Source organism: Primulina tabacum, chromosome 18, assembly GCF_025594145.1.
Source record: "Primulina tabacum isolate GXHZ01 chromosome 18, ASM2559414v2, whole genome shotgun sequence".
Lineage (NCBI taxonomy): Eukaryota > Viridiplantae > Streptophyta > Magnoliopsida > Lamiales > Gesneriaceae > Primulina > Primulina tabacum.
The window spans coordinates 30,793,332-30,817,822 of NC_134567.1; the positions used below are offsets into that span (position 1 = coordinate 30,793,332).

General features: G+C 35.5%; 3 protein-coding genes and 1 pseudogene across 4 annotated transcripts; 2 read left to right on the forward strand and 2 right to left on the reverse strand.

The window, feature by feature from the left end:
• Window positions 1–216: 216 nt before the first annotated feature.
• On the reverse strand, window positions 217–4,731 carry LOC142532982 (phosphatidylinositol 4-phosphate 5-kinase 1-like; annotated as a pseudogene).
• A 6,158-nt stretch (window positions 4,732–10,889) lies between these two features.
• LOC142533849 (ubiquitin-related modifier 1 homolog 2-like) lies at window positions 10,890–13,242 on the reverse strand. The gene is made up of 4 exons (XM_075640757.1): window positions 13,082–13,242; window positions 11,880–11,955; window positions 11,689–11,774; window positions 10,890–11,190 (listed from the first exon to the last, which is right to left on the reverse strand). The coding sequence occupies exons 1-4, from the start codon at window positions 13,102–13,104 to the stop codon at window positions 11,073–11,075; spliced, it is 303 nt and encodes a 100-aa protein (XP_075496872.1). The 5' UTR covers window positions 13,105–13,242; the 3' UTR covers window positions 10,890–11,072.
• Window positions 13,243–13,325: 83 nt separating this feature from the next.
• LOC142533847 (multifunctional methyltransferase subunit TRM112 homolog A-like) lies at window positions 13,326–14,878 on the forward strand. 2 transcript variants are annotated; one of them, XM_075640755.1, is made up of 2 exons: window positions 13,326–13,469; window positions 14,098–14,878. In XM_075640755.1, the coding sequence occupies exon 2, from the start codon at window positions 14,159–14,161 to the stop codon at window positions 14,525–14,527; it is 369 nt and encodes a 122-aa protein (XP_075496870.1). In that variant the 5' UTR covers window positions 13,326–13,469; window positions 14,098–14,158; the 3' UTR covers window positions 14,528–14,878. The 2 variants fall into 2 exon arrangements, with proteins under 2 accessions (XP_075496870.1, XP_075496871.1); XM_075640756.1 differs by having other exon boundaries at window positions 13,340–13,469; window positions 14,115–14,878.
• An 887-nt stretch (window positions 14,879–15,765) lies between these two features.
• On the forward strand, window positions 15,766–23,629 carry LOC142533818 (synaptonemal complex protein 1-like). Its single transcript, XM_075640719.1, is given in 21 exon segments — window positions 15,766–15,904; window positions 16,026–16,308; window positions 16,386–16,435; window positions 16,924–17,131; window positions 17,210–17,335; window positions 17,487–17,585; window positions 18,404–19,080; window positions 19,173–19,400; window positions 19,402–19,422; window positions 19,503–19,631; window positions 19,724–19,792; window positions 19,868–19,978; window positions 20,576–20,683; window positions 20,763–20,873; window positions 20,944–21,030; window positions 21,645–21,710; window positions 21,788–21,895; window positions 22,061–22,147; window positions 22,241–22,303; window positions 22,725–22,828; window positions 23,221–23,629. Coding segments are annotated over 19 exon segments (2,604 nt in total). The 5' UTR covers window positions 15,766–15,904; window positions 16,026–16,154; the 3' UTR covers window positions 22,827–22,828; window positions 23,221–23,629.
• The last annotated feature ends 862 nt before the right edge of the window (window positions 23,630–24,491 follow it).

Genomic DNA, 24,491 nt, shown 5'->3' on the forward strand with positions numbered 1-24,491 from the left:
TATTTACTTTAGTAAGAAATATTCAAGGGAGCTTGGGGCCTATCAGATATTTTTTCAAAAGAAGCAAAACATTATCTTATTTTAAGTTTCAAATTGAAGCGTTTCTTTAACATTTGCTTTCTCTTCTTTTCACTGCGTTTACAACTCTTCCATTGTCACATTCGAAAATAAAAGCAAATGCGGAGCAAACAAAAGCTTAGTACACAAACTTCAATTTACCTAATTTATTGTCGGAACAAAATATTTTCACAAAATCAAGTATTGCCTATCTTTGTTAGTGAAATATTTACTCTTAAAATTTTGCCAAGTTCAGTAATAAAAACAAAATCGAAATTAAAAGAAAAGGAAAACAAGACTGGAGAGGGTGTGGGGGCTTCTCAGAACGAGAGCTCCGAAATCTCACCAAAAAATATCATAATTTCCACCACTTTTTTCCCCTGTATAACTGTACACTTATCCCCCACTCCCATTATTTCAATCTTCTTCTTTGGAGGTAAGTAAGTACTTGCTCTGTTCACTATACCTTATCTTTGATGAAAACACTAACACAAAAGTGCCCCAAAGACCAATTAATTTTGATGCACAAAATAGACCTCCTTCCAATAACGGCTGATCCACAAAATTCAGCCAAATTCAGACCTCAATACTTCTCCCTCCGATCCCTGAATTGTTGGCAAAAATCCTCCGTTCCCAGAGATTCAACAGAGAATCTTTAGATACATCCCTCTTGGTATTGCCTCAAGTAGTGTCACCTATCTTTAATGAATATTCTCCCAATAAAATCTCGAAATCTTTTGGAATATAGTTTTGGGTCAACTGCTGAAATTGAAGTAGACTTGACCTGTAAGGATTTGTACATGTGCTCGAGTTTCTTGCTAATATCATAGTCTTGTAAAATGTCGATGATTCCAAAATAGAGGACAACTTCGTAGATTTCACCGCTCCGGGAAGGCCTCAAATTGTTAAATCCACCTGGTGTATATTGATCAAAATCGCTCCTCCGAACCACTCTTTCTGCCCGTGCTGGCATGTTGGCTCCAAGTCTGATCAATGGCTTCCTGATCAAGAGCAAAATCGACCACAACCTCAGAACTCAGTCACGAAAAATATTTATATATATATTAACAAGAAATATGCCAACAAATGTAAATTTGCCCCAAAAGATTCAGAATAGCCACCCTCCAACCAAAATCCAGGGTCATTTCCATCAATATTTGCTATAAATGGGGTAAAAAAATTAAACAGGACTGGACCAAGATCTTGCTCTTATCCCAAAAGGCAATAATAAGGTGCCCCACAAACAACTGTCTACTAATTAAATGCCTAAACAATATTGCCACCACGGCAAGATGACCTTGCAATTATTCCAACTACCATGCTAAAATAATTGAAGGAAAATTAAATGACAAGGAATATTGCTAATTAAAACATTCATATCTGCAGTTTTCTCTATTATATTAGAAGAAAATAATTTGGGGGTTCACGCTAGAGAGAAATATCCAAGGTCCTCGTTACAAATTTAACACACAATTAAGAATCCAATATGCATTTACATATGTTGAACATGCACACCTGCCGGCTAACACCCGATCCATGTCTTGAAGTTCTGCTTCAAGAAATCGACAGCCGCGTATGAATTTCTCATTTTGATAAGAACCATTGTTACCTGAGGGTGATATGAGCAACCTTTAAATTCAAGAAATGGTGAATAATAATTACCAATGCATTAACTAGGTATAGCAAAAAATTATGAAAATTTACCTGTACGCAACAAAAAAGGTGACAAACCAATTTTTTCTGCAGAATTATTGTCACGGAAATGAAGACCAACTAAAAGACTGTAATCCATGATTCCCTCAGCCTCCAAGAATTCACAATCACGTTCGATTTGTCTAGAGAAATAAGTTTATCGAGTTAGAAAAAAAGCCAACATTGTGAAATAGAATAATATTGCGGTAACAAGAGATGTAACATACTCACTTGATAACTTCTTGATACCAGTTGGTCTGAAGCCTAAATACAAAGTTTAGATCAAGATCTTTGAGAGTTGTGGTTTCATCTCTCTCACCCTCAGGCTTCTCGGTTGAGCGTCCATGGGATGATCCTTTCAAGTCGAATCTTCTATGTATTCGATACTCAGAGCAGAACAAGTTTCCCATTACGATGAATCGAGTCTAATTCACCAATATTTGAGATAAGTGAGCTAATTTGGCAAAACACTAGTAAAAAAAAAAAAAACAGAGCTAGTTTTCTTCAAAATAGATGTACCTTGATCCCACCAACTGGTTTTACGCAATGAACGCCAAAGAACTTTGTGACCAAGGAATTTTCATAGCAACAGACATGCTGATGGTAACTAGGAAGCATCTTTACAAGCACCTAAATAAAAAAATAACCCAACTTCAAATTTGCAGCGATGATTAACCCATGACATGGTGCAATAAAGAAAAAAACAATTTTCATGCTTTAGAAGCATATTTTTTAACTTTTAACAAGTCAAGGGGATAGGAAACCAACCTTGACTTCTGATTTTTTCACTGTTTTGATCATAAACCTATCATCTTGTGTCAGGTAAAAGAAGCTTCCACTTTTCCCTGGAGACGAAAGCTCCCTTAGTGCATCATTCCCACAAATGGCTAACATGTAATCCGCGGGATCTACTTGGAATAATTCTCTTAAATGTCTGAAAATTCCAAATAGAATTCACCATTTTAGGATGCAGAAACGGTAAAATGTTCCGAAATCACCATAATCAGATAAAGTAACAAATCTATGCAAATGAGATCATACACAAAAATATGCAAACGAGGAAATATATCGAACTTCTGATGGTAATAGGCATGAACTGCAATTAAGACACGAATCCAAAAACTAAATTTGAAGAGGATCGCATACCTAAACACCACAGGACAATAATCTTTCCATCGGAACTCTACAGATTGATGGGGCGGAGTCAATTTGGATCCTTCGGGAGGGAACCTAGTCCAAAACTTCTCCTTAGGATCAAAATCACTTGGCTTAAGATCACGCACAGAGGAAGTACGCTTTCCCACAGAATATCTACCGAAATAATAATTTAAAAAAATTAATCAAAAAGTCAAGTAAACTCGAGCAATTGTTTCAATATTGATAGACAGCAGCCAAGCATAAAATTAGCTTAATTCTTACCTTATACCCAACTGGAGATTGAGCATCAAATCATAATTCTTGTGCCCTTTGGATATTGTCTGTCCAGGCTTCTTCACTTCCCCGCCACCAAAACACGGATTCTTACGAAACTGTTTTATCAAATCTCGATCCGACGCAAACCCTTCTCTATACAACATTGATGCCTCCACATCATCCATGATATCACAAGTTATATCCCCAGATTCGCCATCCGATTCCCAGATACAAATCCTCGGAAAAACTCTCTCCGCCATAACACAACCATCCACAGACGACCTCTTCTTCCCACCGCCGCCCCCAATCACCACATTTACACTCTCATCCCCCACCATCAGCAAAGGAGTGGATAGCTTACTGCCAAAATACCCCTGTAAACCTTCTTCAGTTCCTATTCTTGTTCTTGGAATTGTGAGCTGGGTAAAAAGTACCGTTCAAAACCTGGGTCCTATTACTATTTTTACTATAATCAGCAGACCAGCATCCAATGTAACAACTTCCATCAGGCCAAGTGAAAACTCCATGCCCTTTTGGAATCCCATTTTCCCAATTTCCGTCATACCTATTCCCGTTATTCCATACTAAAACGCCTCTCCCATTAATCATCCCATTCTTCCACTCCCCAATATACTCATTCCCGTTACTCCAAACATACCTCCCTTGGCCATCTTGCAGATTCTTCTTCCACTGCCCTTCGTAACAATCCCCATTACCGTAATGCTTTACCCCGTAGCCATGCTTCCGATCCCCGGACCACGAGCCTTTATACATATCTCCGTCGGATCCCATATAAGTGCCAGTACCCTCCATCCGACCCGACTTGAATTCACCTTCAAAGGTCGCTCCGGAAGGCCAGGAAAACTTCCCCTTCCCACTCGCTTTTCCCTTCTTCCACTCGCCTTCATACATACACCCGTCTTTCCACAAGTACTTACCGGATCCATGTGGCGTATTGTTCGAGAATGTTCCAATATACAGATCTCCATTTGGGAGATATTTCTCGACGATATAAGCTGCGTTGTTCTCTGAAATGGAGGTGGGTGTTACCCTACGGCAGGTGCCTTGTGATTTGCTTCTAGGAATAATGACAACTGATCTCGGCGTAATGGTTGTGCTAGTAATATCAAGGAATTTCTCCGAGTCGGTATCTAAAGTCTCTCCATTCGTTTTCTTCTTGTCATTTTCTACAAGCTTTATGCATAACAGTGGCTCTGGCATTCTTTTCTTCTCTTCTGGCAAGCAAAATAATAAGGTTTCCTGCATGATATTAACTTAAGCAACTCTCCGTTGGCTCGTTGCGCTCAGCTTCGTGGACGGGAAATTTGACAAAAAGCTAGGTGACCCAGTTCCGGCAGCATTTTCCGGCCTATTTCATACTTTTTCTCTCAACTCCGGAGAGAATTCAAGAGACGAACAAGAATAGTTTCAGTAACTTGTCATTGGGGGGAATAAGGTGAGAATCCAGTAAACAGTAGTGTAGAGGGGAGGTTTGTAGAGAGAGAGACAGAAGAAATGAATAAGAGGAATCTGAAAAGGCCGATGAAGGAGTGGAGAAAAGATCGGTGAGAAATAGAAAATGTGGGAATAAATGACTGTGCGTGAGAGAGACAAAAGCGTTGGAGGGGAAGTTTTTTTTTTTAGTTGGTAAAAAATAGTAATTTTTTTTAAAAAAAAACCACATAATCATTCACATAAAAAAATAATTTAGATGAAAATAATATTCTTGTGAGAAATTATTCGGTGACGTTTACAGCTTTAAGATATATAACCGAATCTATTGAGTAGGTCTTTTGTAAAACGATTTTACGAATCTTTATCTGTAAAACAGGTCAATCATGTCGATATTCACAATAAAAAGTAATACACTTAAAAAATAATATTTTTTTATGAGTGACCCAAATAAGATATCCGTCTCACAAAATACGACACGTGAGACGGTCTCACACAAGTTTTTGCCGAAGCCATTAGGTTTACGAGTTTTTCCGGACCATACGATAAATATTTGATTCATATTCGAGCTTATTAAATTTGAATATATTCGAACTTTTTTCTAACCGAACTCAAACTCAAATTATTTTGTTCGATAGTTCATAAGTTACTCGTGAGTTTTAGTATTTAATTAAAATAATATAATTATATATTAAATAAATAAATTTCAAACATTTCGAGTATTTATTTTCGAACAATAATTCAAATAGTTTATGAACATATTTGAATGAGGCAAACTCGAATTTTAATTCAAACTGAATTCGAGCAAAAAAAAATAAAAAATTTTGAACTTTAAATCGAACTCGAACTCGAATATAACTAATTCGAGTCAAATTCGTTCCTTAAAATTTTGTAAAAAAGTGTAGTTTGATTTAGTAAACATTATTTATTACTTTTTTTATACTACTTTTGACTCTTCTTAAAATGACTTAGTGTAATGCCCGAGATTTTAATTACTGTAATCTAAGATTAATCTGAGATGATTTTTGGGTTAATTAAGGTAAATATGGACGGTATGGATTAGACCGGGAAAGCCGCAAAATATGTGCGAGGGAGGTGTCATTCGCGCACATGCGCGACTTAATGCACGAGCTATGCGCAATTTGGCCAGAAGACCCGGCGCATATGCGCGGAGTAAGATCGCGCATATGCGCGAGGTGATAGGTAGCACAAGTAAGAACTCCAGAGAGTTCGGCGCACATGCGCGGCAGAAGGCGCATATGCGCGGGTGGTGGAATGCACGAGACAGTAGGTCTCGTGCATATGCGCGACGTATGTGCGAGCAGTCCAGCAGCTGATTTCCGGATAGAACTTCCGGCGCATATACGCGGGCCTTGGGCGCGCATATGCGCGCGGCATGCAGAAGGAAAGTGAGCCACTTGTTCTTGTTATGTGCGAGATATATATATATATATATATATATATATATATATATATATAAGAATTGCACGTTTTCCCCTCACAAATTCGGAAAAGGGTCGAAGCTTTGGAGAGAAAAATCCTTACGCCTTTTAGATTTGTGATTGTGAAAAATCCGTCCGTTAGAATTTAAATCCGACTTCAGTACTGTGTTCCTATCGACGCATGCTACAACTGGACGTAAGTTTTGTTACGTTTAGATACGATTTGAAATTATGATATTGTCAGAATTGAACATGAATCATATATAGTGTTTCTGATACAGTAGACATCGTATATTTGAAGTCAGATTAAAGAACAGACTGTTTATGTAATTGTTATGATTTTCGGAGTCGATTTAATTGAGATTCGATATCAGATTTGTATTGTTATTGAGATTATGAGTTCTGGTATTATATATGTGATGTTGAGATTGACGGCGTTATCGAGATTGTATTATTATACCGTCGAAACATCCATAAATTGATATTGATCAGATTCGGTATTGGTTGAGATTGTATTGTGGTACCATATGTCGATTGGCATTGATCAGATTATGATTTGATTTGAGTATTGATCAGAACAAGGTTTTGAACTGAGTTATATACTGATATTGTATCTATTCGATTGTCATTATCAGATTGGATATGGACAGAGTTGAATTCGGGACTTCGTCTTCGTCAGACCGAGAAGATAAAGGTATAAATTAATGTTGAGTTGGGATTGCACAACTCGAGTGAGGTTTGGACTTGAGTTTCCCTAAATCACATACTATTTGTTATTATTTGCATTGACTTGATTTGATATACTTGTTCTACGGATTTATAGAGAGCATGTGTTAGACGAGTCTCGACGAGTAATCTTGTGACAGAAGTGTCTGATAGTGGTGGGATCGCCACGGGCACATTGCACGATGTCACAAGATAGTATAGAAATCTTGGGACAGATGTGCCTGATAGTGGTGAGATCGCCACGGGCACATTGCACGATGTCACAAGATATTATAGAAATCTTGGGACAGATGTGCCTGATAGTGGTGGGATCGTCACGGGCACATTGCACGATGTCACAAGATAGGATATTGGCGATAAGGCCACAGTCCATGACGGTTAGGTCAGGACACTGGATGTTTGGTTATATCGACGTGGATAGAACTGAAGTCTTTTCTATTACTGTTGGTCGATATAGGAATACCCACATCTGGAAATCGGGATCCCTAGATGAGGATTGAGTCTAGTCTGAGTGGTGGAGTCACGAGTACGAGTGACAGTTTATATTGATTTATGTTGGTTATGTTCCTGAGTATGGTACATGTCGATTTATGTTCCTGATGATGGTACATGTTTAGAATATGATTTATTTTTTATATGGATTTATAATCTGATTTGGATACATGTTATGAATGTCGGTTATATGCGTTTATATTGATTATATTATTGCATGTATACATGATTTATACTGAGAATGTAATTCTCACCGGAGTTATCCGGCTGTTGTCTTGTTTGTATGTGTGCATGACAACAGGTGGGATAGGATAAGGGTCATGAAGAGAACGAGGCTGGACTAGATAGCGTGGAGATCCGAGCTCCAAAGCAACTTAGAATTCAGCATTAATATATAGTTGAACCTAGTTGAGTTCTTGTAGATAATACAAGATTTGTATGTTTATGTTTAGTATGTAATTTGAAGTAAATTACATTACGTTTCCGTTTTGTATTTTATTTAAAAAAATTTAGACCCTGTGTATAATAATTGATTGATTCATTCCTAAGAATGATTAAAATTGAAATTAGCGTCCGGGTCACCACACTTAGTAACCTATTTTAACTCGCTGCTTATTTAGCAAATTTTAATATACATAATTTTAAAATATATCAGTGAAATGTACATATGATAATTGTTTGTTTTGCATCCATAAAAATCACAAATGACGCATTAGTATGAATCTTGATAACATCACAACTTTTTCTTCGTGATGTGAGAATTTGTTGTCGTAATATTTCATGTGTATTGAGTAAATTTTTCTGACTAATGCAATAGTATACGAAACACATTAACCAATTAAATCACACTAGGCAAGCTCCCTGCGACACGCTCGTCCGAAAAGATGTTAACAAAGAGAATCGAACTCTTGATTACAAATCAAATGTCCACATACTTCACCAACTCGAACTTTCATTAGAAAATAATATCACGACTTTAACGAGGTTTGAATGCAAAGGCAATACATTTGGCAATTTTGCATGACATATAGCATTACTTACTAGTATATCTGTTTGTGGAATATATATACTTATACAAGTTTTACTTTGTTGTTAATGCTAAAATTACAGAAATAATACTTGAGAAAATCAAATGTATTTTTTTATTCAATCTTGCATCGAAATATGGTTTCATGTAGACTTCATTAATTGCAAATATTAAAAAGAAAAAACACACACATCTCACTTACTTGAGTACTAGAGTTGATCTAACCTGTGAACTAGAAAAGTTGTCCCCAGTCTTCTGCAAATTTAATTGTTGCAGGTGATTTATCGACTATCCCATGTATTTGGGGTTTATCCAATAAAAAATTAACAGTAGTTATCCTCGGTATCAGATACTATATAATTTTCTATACTTTTTTAAAGTTAAATTAAATTATATAAACATTAACAGAAGGTTCGCGTAGGGGTGTCAATCGAGTCGGGTAAGTCGATTTCGGGTCAATCCGCGCAAATTTTTTTTTTCCAACCAAAACCCAACCTGAACCCGAAGCAACCTGAAAACCCTCAACCCGAACACGAACTCGTCTAACCCGCCTAATCCGAATTTTATTTATTTATTTTTAAAAAAATTAATGAAAAAAAATTCGAAAAAATAAAAAATAATAATAGTATTTTAATTTAAATAAATAATAACAAAATTTTCGATTTAAATTTGAAAGTTTAATGGTAGAAAATTAAAAGTATATTTACTAAATCAAACAAACAATTGTTAAAAAAAAATATAAAATAAATATTAAACGATGAAAATTTATCATATAAATATATAATAAATTTTGTTCAAACATACGATATATAAAAATATAGGTAATATTTTTTTAAAAAAAATTCCGGGTCAACCCACGACCCAACCCGAACCCGAAAAACCCGAACCCGAACCTATTTTTTTCGTGTTGGGTCGTGTCGGGTTGACGGGTCGTGTTGCATTTTGTCATCCCTATGTCCGCGGCTAAGATGCTCAAAACGCACGCATACGCTGGATCGATGCACACACACAATTTGGCAAACGCCCTGACCCCTAGGATGAGCTATAAACAGTTAGCAACACAAGATTTGGTAATTTTCCAGACAGTGAAAGGGGCAGGACAGGTCATTTTGTTGTACAGAAACAACACCTGTGTTCTTGGGCTTAATGGCGAAATTGCCCTATGTTTTTATGGTATGATCCTCTATAGATTTTAAGTCTATTAATTTGGTGCTAATCATAGGTTCAGGCTGTAATTAGTTTGGTAAACAGACTGATTTTACATGATGGGTTACCTTGTTAAAGGCCCATTACATTAAAACTCATAATTAGAATTAGGACAACCTACTGTAATATTAGTATTCGTCATTTTCCATCTCTAATAACATTAATTAGATACTGTCAAAATTAATCAAGAATTTCCCTTATTGCTCATAAAACATAATGTAATTTTTTTAAATAAAAAAAAATTGGCCCAAGGAGATGTCGGAATTGGTGAAAAATGTATAGAGTTGTCTATTTTCCTAGTAGAGATATACTGGTGGAGGATAATAAATACAAATTAATATTATTAATATATCTCCCGTTACATTTCATTAATTGTAAATGACCCCTTGCGATTTATTAATTGGGTCAGCATTTTTAATGACTGCAACGCAAGCCACGAGTAGTAATTATGTATTTCCAACTACCCATCACCCTCTGGTTAATTTTTTCCTTTTTTAAAAAAATATTTTTTGATCTGTTAAAGTCATCGTGTTACACATATTTTGATCACGACACTTATCGATGGCACGATTAATGTCAATAGTCAAATAAATGCAGTAATTAGTGAGAAATTTGAGGAGACGAATTAATGGGATGATACCAATTAAAAAATGACCCACCATACATGTGAGAGCGCAGGCGATAGGGGGTGGTCGTTGGAGGGACATCACAAGAAATATCAGTTTAATTTAATTTCATGGGAACAAAAAACGATTGGGATCTGAACTCTACATACATAGTTACTTGTCTCCTATTCGCTTGAACTCGTCGGCAATATCGTCTTCCAAAATACCCACTCTATTATAATTTGATCCCTTTCGTTTTCGCTTATGCAAAAAAATTTGAAATAACCTCTATGTTATACAAAAATAGATATACAAGCTCACACGTGAATGTCACTGATTATAGATCTTTTAAAGAGTAAGTATCTTATGAGACGTTCTCACGAATCTTTATCTGTGAGACGGGTCAATTCTATCGATATTCACAATAAAAAGTAATACTCTTAACATAAAAAATAATACTTTTTTCATAGACGACCAAAATAAGAAATCCGTCACACAAAATAGATATATAAACTCACACGTTAATGTCACTGATTAAAATTTCTTTGAAATGTCACTGTGATTCATGATTATTGTTTATTTAAGAAACCTTGACACTGAACGAATTTCATCAAGCGTCCTTGTTTCAAAGCACTTTTTTTTTTAAGCCCATTATTTGGACGCAGAAACTCTTTCTTCAAGAGCTAAATAAAAAAAATAAAATTTTTATATTTTTTTCTACTATTGTTAAATTTGTAAAGTCAATTACTGTAGAACTAAAGCAAAAAGCCAAAAAAATTAACATCAAATTCATGCATTCGGTGGGAAAATATTCATGTAGGATACACCATGCATCAGTGCTCTTGTGCCAAGAGTCAATAATGAAGATGAGCGACCAGACAATCCTTAATAGTTAATATAGCATATAGCATAGCACCTTCCCTGTAATAAATCACTATACTTGTAGTTGCACAAATAAAATTATCCTCCATGCAATGTTGAGATGAAAACGATGACGTCCTTCTCCTCTAGCGTCGTGTCAAGCTGTCCGCTGAGTTCCCAATCACAGTCATTCACGAGGACTAAAACTCCAGGTCTTCTGCATGTGCATCAGATATGAAACTATCGCGTTAAATTCTCGTTATGCTTAAAGTCATTCCAGGGCCAGGTTACAATGACCATTTTTTTCTTTGGATGAAAATGTTAAAGACATAAAATTATTCTCGACCCACCTCCATGAACTCAAACTTTTGAGAAAAAATTAATATCTTACACGATCAACGAACCAAGAGGTCAAATGTTTAAGATATCAACTTGACAAAAGTTGATCTTGAGTAGTTATATTCGAGCCTCTATTTCCCAATACGTGACCAATATATATGCAGAACCTACATATTAATCCTGGGAATATTTCCTACATCCCTAACTCACAAGTGATGGGCGTGTTCAAACATAATATTATTGTTGGCCCACATGGATGAGATCCAACTTTTGGAAAAAAATAATTTCTAACCGAACACTGCTTGAAAATTGAATCATCAACTGTACAGAAAGGACTCTTTTTTAGATACACAGTTATAATGAATGAGTCACTTACACAGTATCCCCTTTCATAAACATTTCGGGCCTTTCCTTAATCAAATTGGTGCGGACCCAAGAGAGCAAGTGTTTCATAGTTAATTGCCTGAAAATGAAACAAAATAAACCATAACTTCACATGGTCAACTAGCGGGAAAAAACTCGCAGATTACCGGTGAGAAAAATAACTGTAATTCAGAAGACATTCACCTGGTTTTCTTCAGCCTGTAGGTCGACATTTACTTGATGGATCTTCACAAAATTGCATAAAAGTTCCAGTCCTCCACTGTTTTTCAGAAGCATGGACTTCAAAATTGCAGCAAACAAGGAAAAAAAGAAAACTACGGCGGCAGATTATGAAGTTTATATACACTGACAAGCAGTCTAAAGAACAAGCCCATCATATATTTCACATAGAGTGAATCATTATCAGCTGAATAGGTCTGAAGTGAAAAAGAATAGTTAGCCGAACTTCACAAGTCTTCAAGCAGCTCAATAGCATCAGATAATACATGCTTTTGCCACAATGCCATGATCAAATTCTGACAATAACCAAAAGGTACTCGTACACTAAGGGCCTGCTAATGGCTGACAGCTGTATGCAGAAATTCAAAACCATGGAACCATCTTTTTTCAATTCAAGACCAAGATGAAGCTGCTCTTTTGATTGTTTATCTATTTGGAAGCTGGATCAGATGACTTACGCAATAACTTCTAATCGAGATATGGTCATATATAACTAAGAGCATTACCATAAGCTACGGAACAATGGTGTGATTAAAAGAATTTCTGTGAAAAGACAGACATACATAAAAAAAAAAGTGCGGTTTTACTATATTCCTCAACATATATCTATATTTTCCAACTTGCCTTTTCAAGAATGTCCCAAGGGTCGCAAGAGCGAAACAAACTAAAGCAAGTATATAATTCAATAATTCATTAACAGCAAACACGAACTACCAGATTGAAATACTCCCATTATAGCATCCTCTTTTGTGCTCAAAACGCAGTAAAATAAGGATCCAAATCTTACGTAGCTCCTCAAATCACGGGTCGGTATCAAAATCCCATTTTTAGAACAAAATGGTCAAGAAAGAACCTGCTTTCTTCATCTCCCATTTGATATATAATATGATATATATAATCTTATTGTAGACCAGAAAACCAAATGAAATGAAAAAAAATAAAGTAAACACCAGTCAATAGAACATAAGCTATATCAAAGGTTAACATGAAAGAAACACAAATTCGTGCCCTGCTGTTAAAATACATACGATAGCAAATTTCTGCAACTAGATTCGCAATTCTTACTTAATTTTCCAGTAACTCGACATGTTACACCAAAATGCAAAAAAGAAATCATAGAAATTAATTTATTTTTTTTAAAATGAAGAAGAAGATGAGAAAATTACCCGAATTCGAGCGTGAGCTGCATATCTTAGGAAACCCGGTATGTTGATTTACAGAAATCCCAATCGAGGTTTCGATTTTTGAAAACGTGCAACAAACTATAGTCCCGCTTCAACCAAAACTCTTATTGGGTAAGTGCGATTTTAAGTGATCTGGTTTCCGATTTTTTTGTACAGATCGGCCCGAGCTTTGAGCTTGGGCTTTACGAGAAAGATCCATAATTCCAATCATATAAACGTTTTCCAAATCCATCGTTCGTAGCCCATAAAGTAAAACCTCGAAACCGAAGCTCTGCGCCGATCAAGCGAAATAAGAAACGAGGAGAAGAGAACTCCACCACTGCCGCCCTACATTCTCTGTTCAGAACCTTTCCTATTACCACAAACTAAGGTTAGTTTATCTTTCTGTTAATAACGGCTATAATTTTTGGCTGTAATCGGAAAGAAGCGGCCGATGCACCTAAATTCCTAATTTTTCCGACGCTCTAGAGCTGTGTGTGGTATGTGTATGCATAAGAAGAAGCGTGTATTAGTAGAGGTAATAAGCCCAACGTTTTGTTTTTTTAAGCAATGCCATTAAATCTTAAATCTAACAAATGTAAAGTAGCAGACGTAAGGAATAACCTTATAGAACCTAATTATCTGATGATATTTCGTCATATGTAATCATATATGTATTTACAAACTTTTGAACAACAACAAAACAGATATTCATCAGTTATCGGGCAGAATTGAATGATTGTCATCTTGTAGTTCACATTACATTTATCATTCTTACATTTAAGGTACTTTTAAAAGACACACCTAAGTAGGGGTTTTACTCTTGAAGGCATTTGCTTCATGGAAGAGCTGAGCCTCGATCTTACTCGAGTCCACGCCTTGATAACTATTATCTTAAAGATTATTATCATAAGATCTTTATGATGTATTGTTTTAATTGAGGTGGTACAGTGGAGAACTTGTACCAAGTTGGTAATTTATTCCGGCATTAATGTTGCTGATGATTTCTTTTCCCACAGAAATTTTCCATAGCAAGATTTACCCGCGTGGTTGAATTGTGGAAGTAGTAGGAAATTAGTCATGAGGCTCTTAACTCATAATATGCTATCGTCAAATATCAAAGGTGTGACTAATGGCTTCCCACTACGGATCGAAGTAGAGAGAGTAGTAGAAAAGACCGTGGCTTTCAATGCCGACTTCTTAAAGAACATGTTTGCAAAGGTTGAATGGAATGCTCTGGTGGAGGCCTCGAAAACCATGGGTTACTTTGAGCTACCCGACAACGTGGAATCCTCCTTGCTCGAATCTGATGAGTTCCTTCAGAAGTTCCATCATGCCCTCCTCGAGCTTCACCTTGAAGATGGTGCCTTAGTTTGCCCTGAGACGGGTCGGAAGTTTCCTATCAGTAAGGGGATTCCCAATATGCTGCTTCATGAAGACGAGGTCTGACAGTCTCTTGAATGTGGATCCGTGTGTCAGGAACTGAAGTTGATGGTTTGTAGGATTTCATGTTGTTGGCGATGGGAAAATAATTTCTTGTCTCGTCTTCCTTTCGTATTTATGGCTTCATCGTGCATGATTTCTGGTAATTGGGGGTTGTTTTTTCTGATAAAATTTCGTGTATATATAGTTTTTATAAAATGGCAAATTTTGGTTAAAAAAAAAAAATTGCAAGTGTTAGTTTTCGCCTTGCGTTGCCCCTCTTATTTTGAACTTTTTGGAGTGGCAATATCGAGACTGGAATGTGGTTCGAATATTATATTACTTAAATAAATATAATAGTACCCAGTGAAATTATTATCATTATTTTTTCATACTGTACATTCTTAGAATAATCTTACCCAGAGAAAATGTGCTTGGCACATTGGTTATTGAATCGCAATAAAAATTACAAGCATAGACCCTAGAGGCGAGTTTAATTTTTTTGGTTATCAAATATAAATTATTTTCTTCTCCCAAATGAAATTACAAAATAAAAGTGTTAGACAATGAAAGTTTAAATAGTTTAGGATTATTTATATTTTTATAATAATTCGAGTTAATTATTTTTGTAAAGTGGAGACGAACAGTAGTTACTCCATAAGTCTATTGTATATTCAAATCTGTACCGTCCGTGACAGAAATAAATATTGTTATAATACTTTTCAAAAAAATTTACCCTATAACATGCGTTTTGAAAACTCCTTTTTTTTTTTTGTGGCTTCGGCCTTCCAAAAAAACTCCTTTTTAATATTTTGAAATCGTTCAAAGCAAATAACATGCTGAACTCTGAGGTTTAATTTAGTAAAGAGTAGCTCTATTGTGAAACGGTTTCAAGAACTTTTATTTATGAGACGGATCAACTTTACTGATATTCATAATAAAAAGTAATACTCTTAGCAAAAAAAGTAATATTTTTCATAGATGACCCAAATAAGAGATCAGTCTCATAAAATACGACTCCTGAGACCGTCTCACACAAGTTTTTGTCATTAGTAAAATAAGACAAATAGTAAGTCTCTTGTAAGACGATCTCACGAATCTTTTATCTGTGAGACCCTATGATATTCACAATAAAAAATAATACTCTTAGTTTAAAAATATTTTTTTATTAATGATCCAAATAAGAGATTTCTCTCACAAAATACGACACAAAGTTTCTGTCGAAGGCAATATGTGCTAGGTTCTCACATTCGCTGTACCCTCCCGCAGGGTATCATTGACTGCTTCAGGAAACAATCCACCGTCAACTAATCCAAATCTATAAATACCCATCATTGGTTCTCACTATACGCTTACTCCTCACAAGCCTCGACACTCTCAGAAGAGAAAATTCGATTCGTACAGGTTTTCAGTTTCAGTTTTCTACTCATTCAAAGAATTTCTGATTTATTTTCAAGGTGAAGAGATGATCAACCAATTTATTCGCATTTAACCGGTTATAATTTTCACAAATTTCAATCCGCAGGTTCTCGATTAAGTAATGAAGTGCATTTCGCTTGACTCGATAAATTGAAGCTCGGATAAAAACTTTGAATTGTGACTCTTCAGATTGAAATATAGGGATTCAATTCCAGATTTCATCGTGATTTACAGAATGAGTCGGATTTTAGGACTGTCAGGCTTGAAAAGCCTCGAACAGTTCAAGTATCAACCAGGTTCTAAGTCTGGAGCTGCGAAAACGAAGACACTTCCGATCTCCTTGGACTCGGTTTCCTCTGGAAGCTTCTCGAATCTGAAGAGTACTGCAGGTTGTACATTTTTTAGTTATGCTTTGCCAAAACACTTGTGCGTATCTAACTAGTCACACTGATTTTTCTTTGTATAGAAAAATTGATCAAAGAACAAGCTTCTGCTAAAAAGGACCTCGAACTTACAGTAAGACAAAAAATAACTCTCACATTGTTTACTCATAACTTTCTGCATGTTATAAAGTCTTTGATGCGCAGAAGAACATGTATATATGCATCTGTCCGTATGCTTATTGCAGTTTTTCGTCCATTCATGATTGTATAGCTGTTTGAGACTGGTTTATTCAACTGAAAGCAAGTAAATATGTGTTGTGTATATGTTTCCATTATTCTTATATTAACAGGCGTACAAATTTGGAATCATAAAACTATGATTGGTCCCCCTTCCGTAAGCCTGAGCTTTTTGGGAAAGAGGCTAACTACCGGTAGATGTAAATTTGTTCATATATTTGGTACATCTAAGCAGGGACATGTATCATAGTTTTGCATTTATTTTTTAAATGCAAAACCTGAAACTGAAGTCAGGCTACCACATCTTTTTGTGTTTTTTGGAAATTTCATTTGATTTCTTCATTTAATGAACTAAACTGCGGTGTGAACTTTGACGACATGCAGAATTCTAAGCTCAAGAAACTGACGGAGCAGCTTCAAATACTGGAAGAGAAATTGCAAACTGCACTCAATGAAAATGCAAAGCAAAAAGTGAAGCAGAAAGAGGATGAGAAGCTCTGGAAAGGACTGGACTCTAAGTTCTATTTGACAAAAACGTTGTGCGAACAACTCGATGAAACTTTGCAGCAATTAACTATTCAGGTTCAGGATGGTATGTGTTCTGTACAGCAGGAGATTGCTTATTTCAGTTTTACAGATATTCTGTCGCACTGAATCTACGCTCTTGCAGCTGAGAAAGATAAGGCATATTTTGAAGATAAACTGTCTGAAACATCAGTTGCCCTTGATAAATTACATGAGCAGATGAAGTCTATGTCCTCAAGGTTGGAGTCTTCAGAAGAAACGGTTAAAATTAGTGAGCGACTAACTCCATTAGTCCATCAGTCAGATTTATTTTTTGAATGGATCATCGAAGAAGTGATATCAAATTATTGGACTTGATTCTTTGTGTTATCTTTTTGTGATACTTTTATGACAATGACATGCCTTTTTTACGATAAATCTAGGGGGGCAAGAAATTATGGAACTTGGTCTTGCTAAGGAACAAATGGAGAAATTTTTCCTGGATGAAAAGATTAAGACAACCATCCAGCTTGAGGAGAAAGGTAATGCCGATCAAGTAAAATTTGAAAAATTAAATTAATTCACAGCTAAAGCTTCTGGGACGCTGTATATTTATTAGCCCAAATCTAATAAGTTCAATGAATGAAATATACATGATTCTAAGAACATCCAAAATATTTGTTTTACCTTTTCTATTCATCAAGTGTACCGTTAACACCATTAATCTAATCATTTGGTATTGTAATATAACTCCACAAAGTCGTTCACACACCTTTTGCCATTGAAAATTAGTACAGTTATTTGCTTCAAAAAACAAAATGAATACAGTTATCATTATAAGGATGATAATCATTGGTCTATTTTCCGGTAGCTCTAATTCTTTCAGTTTTAGAGCCAGCATGCTTTTATCGGCTAATAGCTATTCATGATAAGTTGTAATCCCATCACATTGTTTGGTTTAGCGAGAGGATTTGTGGTTTGGTTAAATAAGTGGAGCTAAATAACCCTCAGGATTTCAACTAATGCTGATTGAAAAGAAACCAATTAATTTGCACATTGAGTTTTGTTTACATGATTTGATAGTTTTACCCACCTCAATTTGCATTTAGTGATAATGTTAGGAGAAGATACATGTTGTATTTTTTTCAATTTACTTGAAGATAAATCAAAACAACCAAAATATATAGGTAACTGGTCGTCAATAGATATCAACGGTTTTTGACGTGAAATTAACGCCTTTGCTCATGCCACTACCTTGTGAAATTGAGAACTAAGATGCAATCCCAGGATTTTGGTATTTACACTTCTGTAAGACACTTTTGCTCTGAATAATGTTCCATCATTTTCTATTTTTAACCAGATAACAAGATTAAACAATTGGAAGAAGCTGATGACAGTAATCAACTGGCTTTGAAAAGTTTGACTTCTAAGTTGGAAGAGTTGCAAGTTGAATTGAGAGTAAAAGAAGAAGACCTGCTACAATTGAGGAACTCCGAAGAAAAATTGGTGAAAGATAATATGGATCTACTATCTGGCAAAAACGATTTTGCTAACAGGTTAGAAACGGCACTCATGGAGTTCAAGAATATGGAAGATTTTGTCAACTTGCTTGTTGAGAGGGTTACAGAATTGGAGAATCAAAGCCTAACCTTTTCCGAAAATTTAATTCAGCTTAATGCTTTATATGATTCGTGTCTTGACCTAGCTAAGAAAGAGAAAGAGCTTGCTGCTCAGAATGCTCAACAAAAGTTTGATAAGATCCTCTACCAGTCTATATGTGTCACATCAGAGAAAAATACTTTACAATTGGTTAATCAAGAATTGAATGGTAAAGTCCTTGAGCTTCAGAAAGGTCAGGAATTCGCAATGGTGCAGCATGCAGAAGATTGTCGGTTGGCGGAAGAGAAAATTCGGAAATTGGAATCCGAAGCAGAAACACTTTTATCTAAGCAGACTGAAATGCAAGCCTTCATAGCCAAATTAGAGGATACTGTGAAGATTTCATTAGAAAACTCAAGATTGTCTGAAAAAGAAATGGTGAAAGCTAATTTTCATCAACCATTGGCCTTTTAAACTCGATATGTGATGATGGTCAAGCTTTTTATTTGTTTTTATGTTGTGCCATGCAGAAAGATTTGTCTCTGAAACTTTCAAAGGTAGATAATGATAGTAATAATCTTATCAAAGGGTTAAAAGCAGATATCCTCGAAAAGCAAGAAGTTATCAATCGTTTGAAGAACGATATTGAAAAAAATGAAGAAAATTTAGTATCACTCGAAAAAAGAGTCAGTGAGCTTGACATTGCATTGGACGAGAAGGACCAGCTAATATTGGAACTCAAGACGAGAGAAAAACAGTTGGGAAGATCAGAAAGAAGAGGTTATTTCACAAGTCTTTTAATTTAAATGTGTAGTATAGCCTCTTGAATGTGTAAGATATGATTTGGCTTTCTGTTTTAGATCAAGGCATCACTGGATGATGCTGTAAATAACCTAGAAGAAGCGAAGAATCAATACGAACAGTTGTTAGAAAGTAAACAAATAGAGTTGTCAAAGCATCTGAAAGAAATATCTCAGAGAAATGACCAGGTACTCTCTTTCACCATCAACATTACAGCAGCTTCTAACAGCACATCTCTTCTTTTTTTTATGTGTGCAATTGACTGGTTGGAATTGATCAGGCAATTAATGATATATGGAGGAAGTACGAGATGGAGAAGCAGGAGAGTGTTAATCATGAAAAAGAAAAGGTTTTGATACTCATTTTTCCTTTTTGAGTTTCTGTTTCAATTTGATTAATTTTGATTACCTGTGTCAATTTCTAGGCCGAGAAAGCTATCAGGGATGTGGAAAAGCAACTGGAGGAAAAGGTGGCAGAAAGTAAAAAAGAATCTCATGAATACTTGGTTCGTGTACAAGAAGAACATGCTGCATTGGTATGATACTGTATATAAGCCGTCTTAAGCTAATAATATTTTACTCTTATTTTACAGTTAAATTAATTCCATTGAGGTTTATTCTTCTGGTTGTATTTGATTTGAGTATAAAAGAACCGTTGTGAAACTGCCATAGGAAGAACATTGGAGTGGCCTTGTAATTCCACTTGCTCGGTTCAAGTGAAATTTGTTATTGTTTTTTAGCATAACACAAACAAGAACCGATAACTTCACCTGGTTTTTGTCCCCATTCCACGTGAAGGGTGAATTTTTTCTTTTATTTGGGGTCACAAAGATTTTCTCCCACACTAGTACTCTCTATTTCTCTACTGAAGATAACTCAGGAATTAAAGAGAGAACTTTCCAGTTGGCAGTTGCCACTGATAAGCTGCCATATGTGGTCATATGATTTTATGCATTTGGAAATCTGGGAATTATGGGCTAATGTGAATGTGCTGTTGGTCTGGATTGTTTGTAAATGAACACAATGGTATTCTCAGGGTACCTTTTTTATTCTATAATTTTGCTGGCTTTATTTTTAGAGAATCTAGGAAAAAATTCTGATAAAATGGTGAGATTAATGTGTTGTCGATGTAGATTGGCCGCATTCAGCAGGGATACAATAGCAAAGAAATGACCCTCATATCTAAGCACAGTGAAGAACTGAGACGCTCCCAGCTTCAAGCTGAAACTGAGCTCAGAGAGGTCTGTCACTGTAGCTCTTAATTTGAAAACAATTGTAACAAGTGATCATACATTTTAATGTTACATATATTTTCTGTAGAAAACCGCATCACTTAGGTCTGAGCACGAGGCTCAGCTACGAGCTTTGAGGTGTGAGCACCAAGATGAGTGCAGAAGACTGGAGGAGGAGTTGGATATTTTAAAAACCAAGGTAATTCATGTGATTGCACCATAGTCATGTTATCACTACCTTATTGTGGTCATGGGTTGTTATATCTTAGGAAGAGCAGCAGAGGGCATTACTGCAACTGCAATGGAAAGTAATGGGTGACAACCCACAAGACGACCAAGAAGTCAATTCTAAAAAGGTCTGCCTGTAAGCTGTAACACCTTGATACTCCCTTCCATTATCCCCAAACTGACGAAAATCAAGAAGTATCTGTGTTATAATTGCCATCATGAATTGATGCTAAATTAATGGTCCATAGCTTAAATCTTTTTCTTTATCGTTTGGAAGCTGCATAGGAATATAAACAGTTACGTCAGATGGGTGCAAATATTTATATCCTGGCCTGATTCTCCAATTGAGGAGAGAAACTGCGTGGTCTTTATTTGCTGAGGAGCTCACATTGATAAACTCTAGCCACTGGCAAGAATTGGTTATAATATGACCATACATGATAATAACAAACATTCATGAGGTTTCCGAAAACTGATCTAATATAGCTCATGACTCAATTATTATTTTTCTTTCTGCATGCATTACACTTACACAAAGATTCTCCTTAATTCACAAGCTGGTATGGGAAGAAATAGTCTGACTTTGAAATGTTGTCATAAAAAAATACAAATTACCAGATCTTGTCAGGTTGGAAGCATATTATTGATTAATTTGTAACTGAGTTCTTCACCTTTTCTGTTCTTCACCACTTTTCATAGTTGAGGTCCTATTTATATAAATATCCAATTTTTGTCAACCAAGACGAGAAGATCTGGCAGTGGCAAGAGAACTAAGCATGATCTGGACAGAACAAAAGGAGATGAAAAGGTGAAACTTGAAGGAAAATTGTTAAGATTCACAAACTGGTGTTATGATTGGCCTGAATTTCAATTGATTTTTTGCAGGATTCACCAAACCAGAAAGATTCTCAAACACCAGTGTCAAATTTGTTGAAAAGGGTGGAAAAGGTTAACCCTGGAAGTGTAATGAGTCTTCCTAAACATAGTAGGAAGGTAAGATCACTTCACTTGTTGTTGTGCATGAATTCTCGTGTATACGGACCTCTATGTGTGTTTCCTGTGGTGCGTGCTTATTTTAGTCTCCTTCACGTTAAACCAAGATCCTGATATTAGCATCACCTGTCTTAATATTTCGATGATTACAATGTTCAATGGCAGGTGACTCACCATGAATATGAAATTGAAACATCAAATGGAAGAACAATTACAAAGCGAAGAAAAACTAAGAGCACAGTAATGTTTGGGGTTTGTATTTACATAACAGTTATCATTATAGCTTTTGCCTAATGTTTTAGAAATTTATGATTGAACTCTTGATTCACATTCTTTAACTTTCAGGACCCAAGAAAGCATGGGAATAGAGATAAGCCAAAACCTAAGACTCCCAATCAAGCAACCAAGGTAAGCAAACACTAACAAATCCTTAAATGTCTTTATTTCCGGTGATTGCACCTGCCATTTATGATCCTTTCATATTGTCTTAGTTTAAGTAGTAGTCCGACAGACTAATATTTTGTAGCTTGACCAATTTCTTGCAAACAGTAGTCTGACAATAACTACTTCATCCGTGCTTGGTTAAACTAGATCTAAGTTTATCAACTATAAACTAGTAGTTTTAGAAAACAGGGTAAGAAGTGTGTGCTGATTGCTCTTGGTTCGTATTCCTGTCAAATGGCTCATGTGATGCAAAAGAAAGCTTCTTCTTGTAAACTAGTGGCTCTGTCTGCTTATTATTCCCACAACGCACACATATAAATAGATTAAGAGAAGGCAAGAACTGCAATATTTGTAGTTCATCGTGATATTTATTCATTTATTGCAGGGAACTAAAGGCGGAGGCCATCAAAATCCTTCCAAATTAGGCGATTTGTTCTCAGAAGGATCTCTTAATCCTTATGCTGATGATCCCTATGCATTTGATTAGAGGTATTCCCATTTATTGTACACCTTTTTCTAAAAAATTCTGAAAGAACTTTTAGGCAACCATTGATTCAGTTATGACAGTCAACCTTCTCAGAAAGGTTGATAATCAGGTCGTGTTAAACAAATGAAATATCGTCAATCTGATGTTAAAAGAATCCATTTTTATGTTACTCATATGTATATTTTCTTTAATTTTTAGTCATGGCTTAAAATCCACACTGACCACTAGCATACAATTGTTATTGCGCAATAGATAAGCAAGTCTTAATCTCATCTTAGGTGCCTGAGTTTGGTCTAACTTTACCTGTTTCTATCATAAACAAGTCTTGGGAACAGCCAAATAAGTTACAAGGATAGCAAATTGAATTCTTTAACTCATTCTGTTTTCATTGCAGGCTTCCAAAGCGCAATTTCTGCTGCAAAATTATAAGGAAAACGAATTTCGGCTGTGACTTCATACAGATTTTTGTTGCCTGGGTGCTTCAGCCATCAGTGACTTCTGAAAAATAATCTCGCGTGCACAGTTTTACTTCTAGCAAGTGTAAAGAAAGGTTCACTTTATAATATGCCTCTCGAATTGCCATGAATGCTTGAATGTTGTTTTGTGAAAGCACCTGCAGTTGCATTGCAATGTAAGACTCTGATATGTTTGGAGCTCCATTCGAATTCTGGAAGACTCCCTGATTTTAGTCTCTTAGAATCATATCCATGATACACTTTAATATGGCATACACATTATACTGATACACATGTTCTCATTTTATTGAAAGATATAATGGAATTGAAACATTCTTTGGTGTCCTTTGCTACGGACTTAGAAAAAACAAACACACACACACACACACACGATCTTGGTTTTTTTAGGATGGAGGTTTTCATATTATCATAATATTATGATGTGGTTCTAATAGAGGTCTTCTTGCAGCGGCTGTCATGATTCTACATTTTTCCAAAAATATAACATTTGAATTGTCAATGTTCCTCATTTGGATTGAACAAATGATAATAAAAGAAATTTGCTAGAAATTGAGTGGAATGAATATGAATTTTTAAGTCAATGAAAGTACCAAACTTTATGACCCATCATGTGTCTCAAATGTTTATGAGGCAAATGGAATCAAACTAGCTGATTGAAGCAGCATTATGATGTAATTACTGTTATCCTTGTTCTTACCAATGCTATTATTTCTATGTGCCATAATCTGCGTGCCCACTAAATTACTTTTGAGCAAAACTATGAAAGTTTTCTTCTTTCTGTCCTTTTTTTAAAAAAATCTGTTGTTTCTTAGTTTAAAAAATATATAACTTATTATTAAAAAGATAATGAAATTTGTATCTACCGGGATCTGGGGGAAACACATGAACGAGAATGGTTCACCACATTTGTAAATTAGTACTAGAGAGTAGCATTTCCTAAATATCCGGATGTCCTATTTTAAACATTTGAAACATTGCAAGTAAGGAGTTCATTTTTTAATAATTTTTCTTTCGGCATTGAAGTTAATATTAAGTACTTGAATTACGTATTAAAGATCAGAATCTTTTTGCACCATTAATTATAATAATATGCACATGTTGATTGTCAGTGAGTAAATGATGTCTCCCTTCTCCATCCTTGTTTCTCTTTGAAGGTTTTTTTTGTTATTTCGCATTAATTGTCTATTTC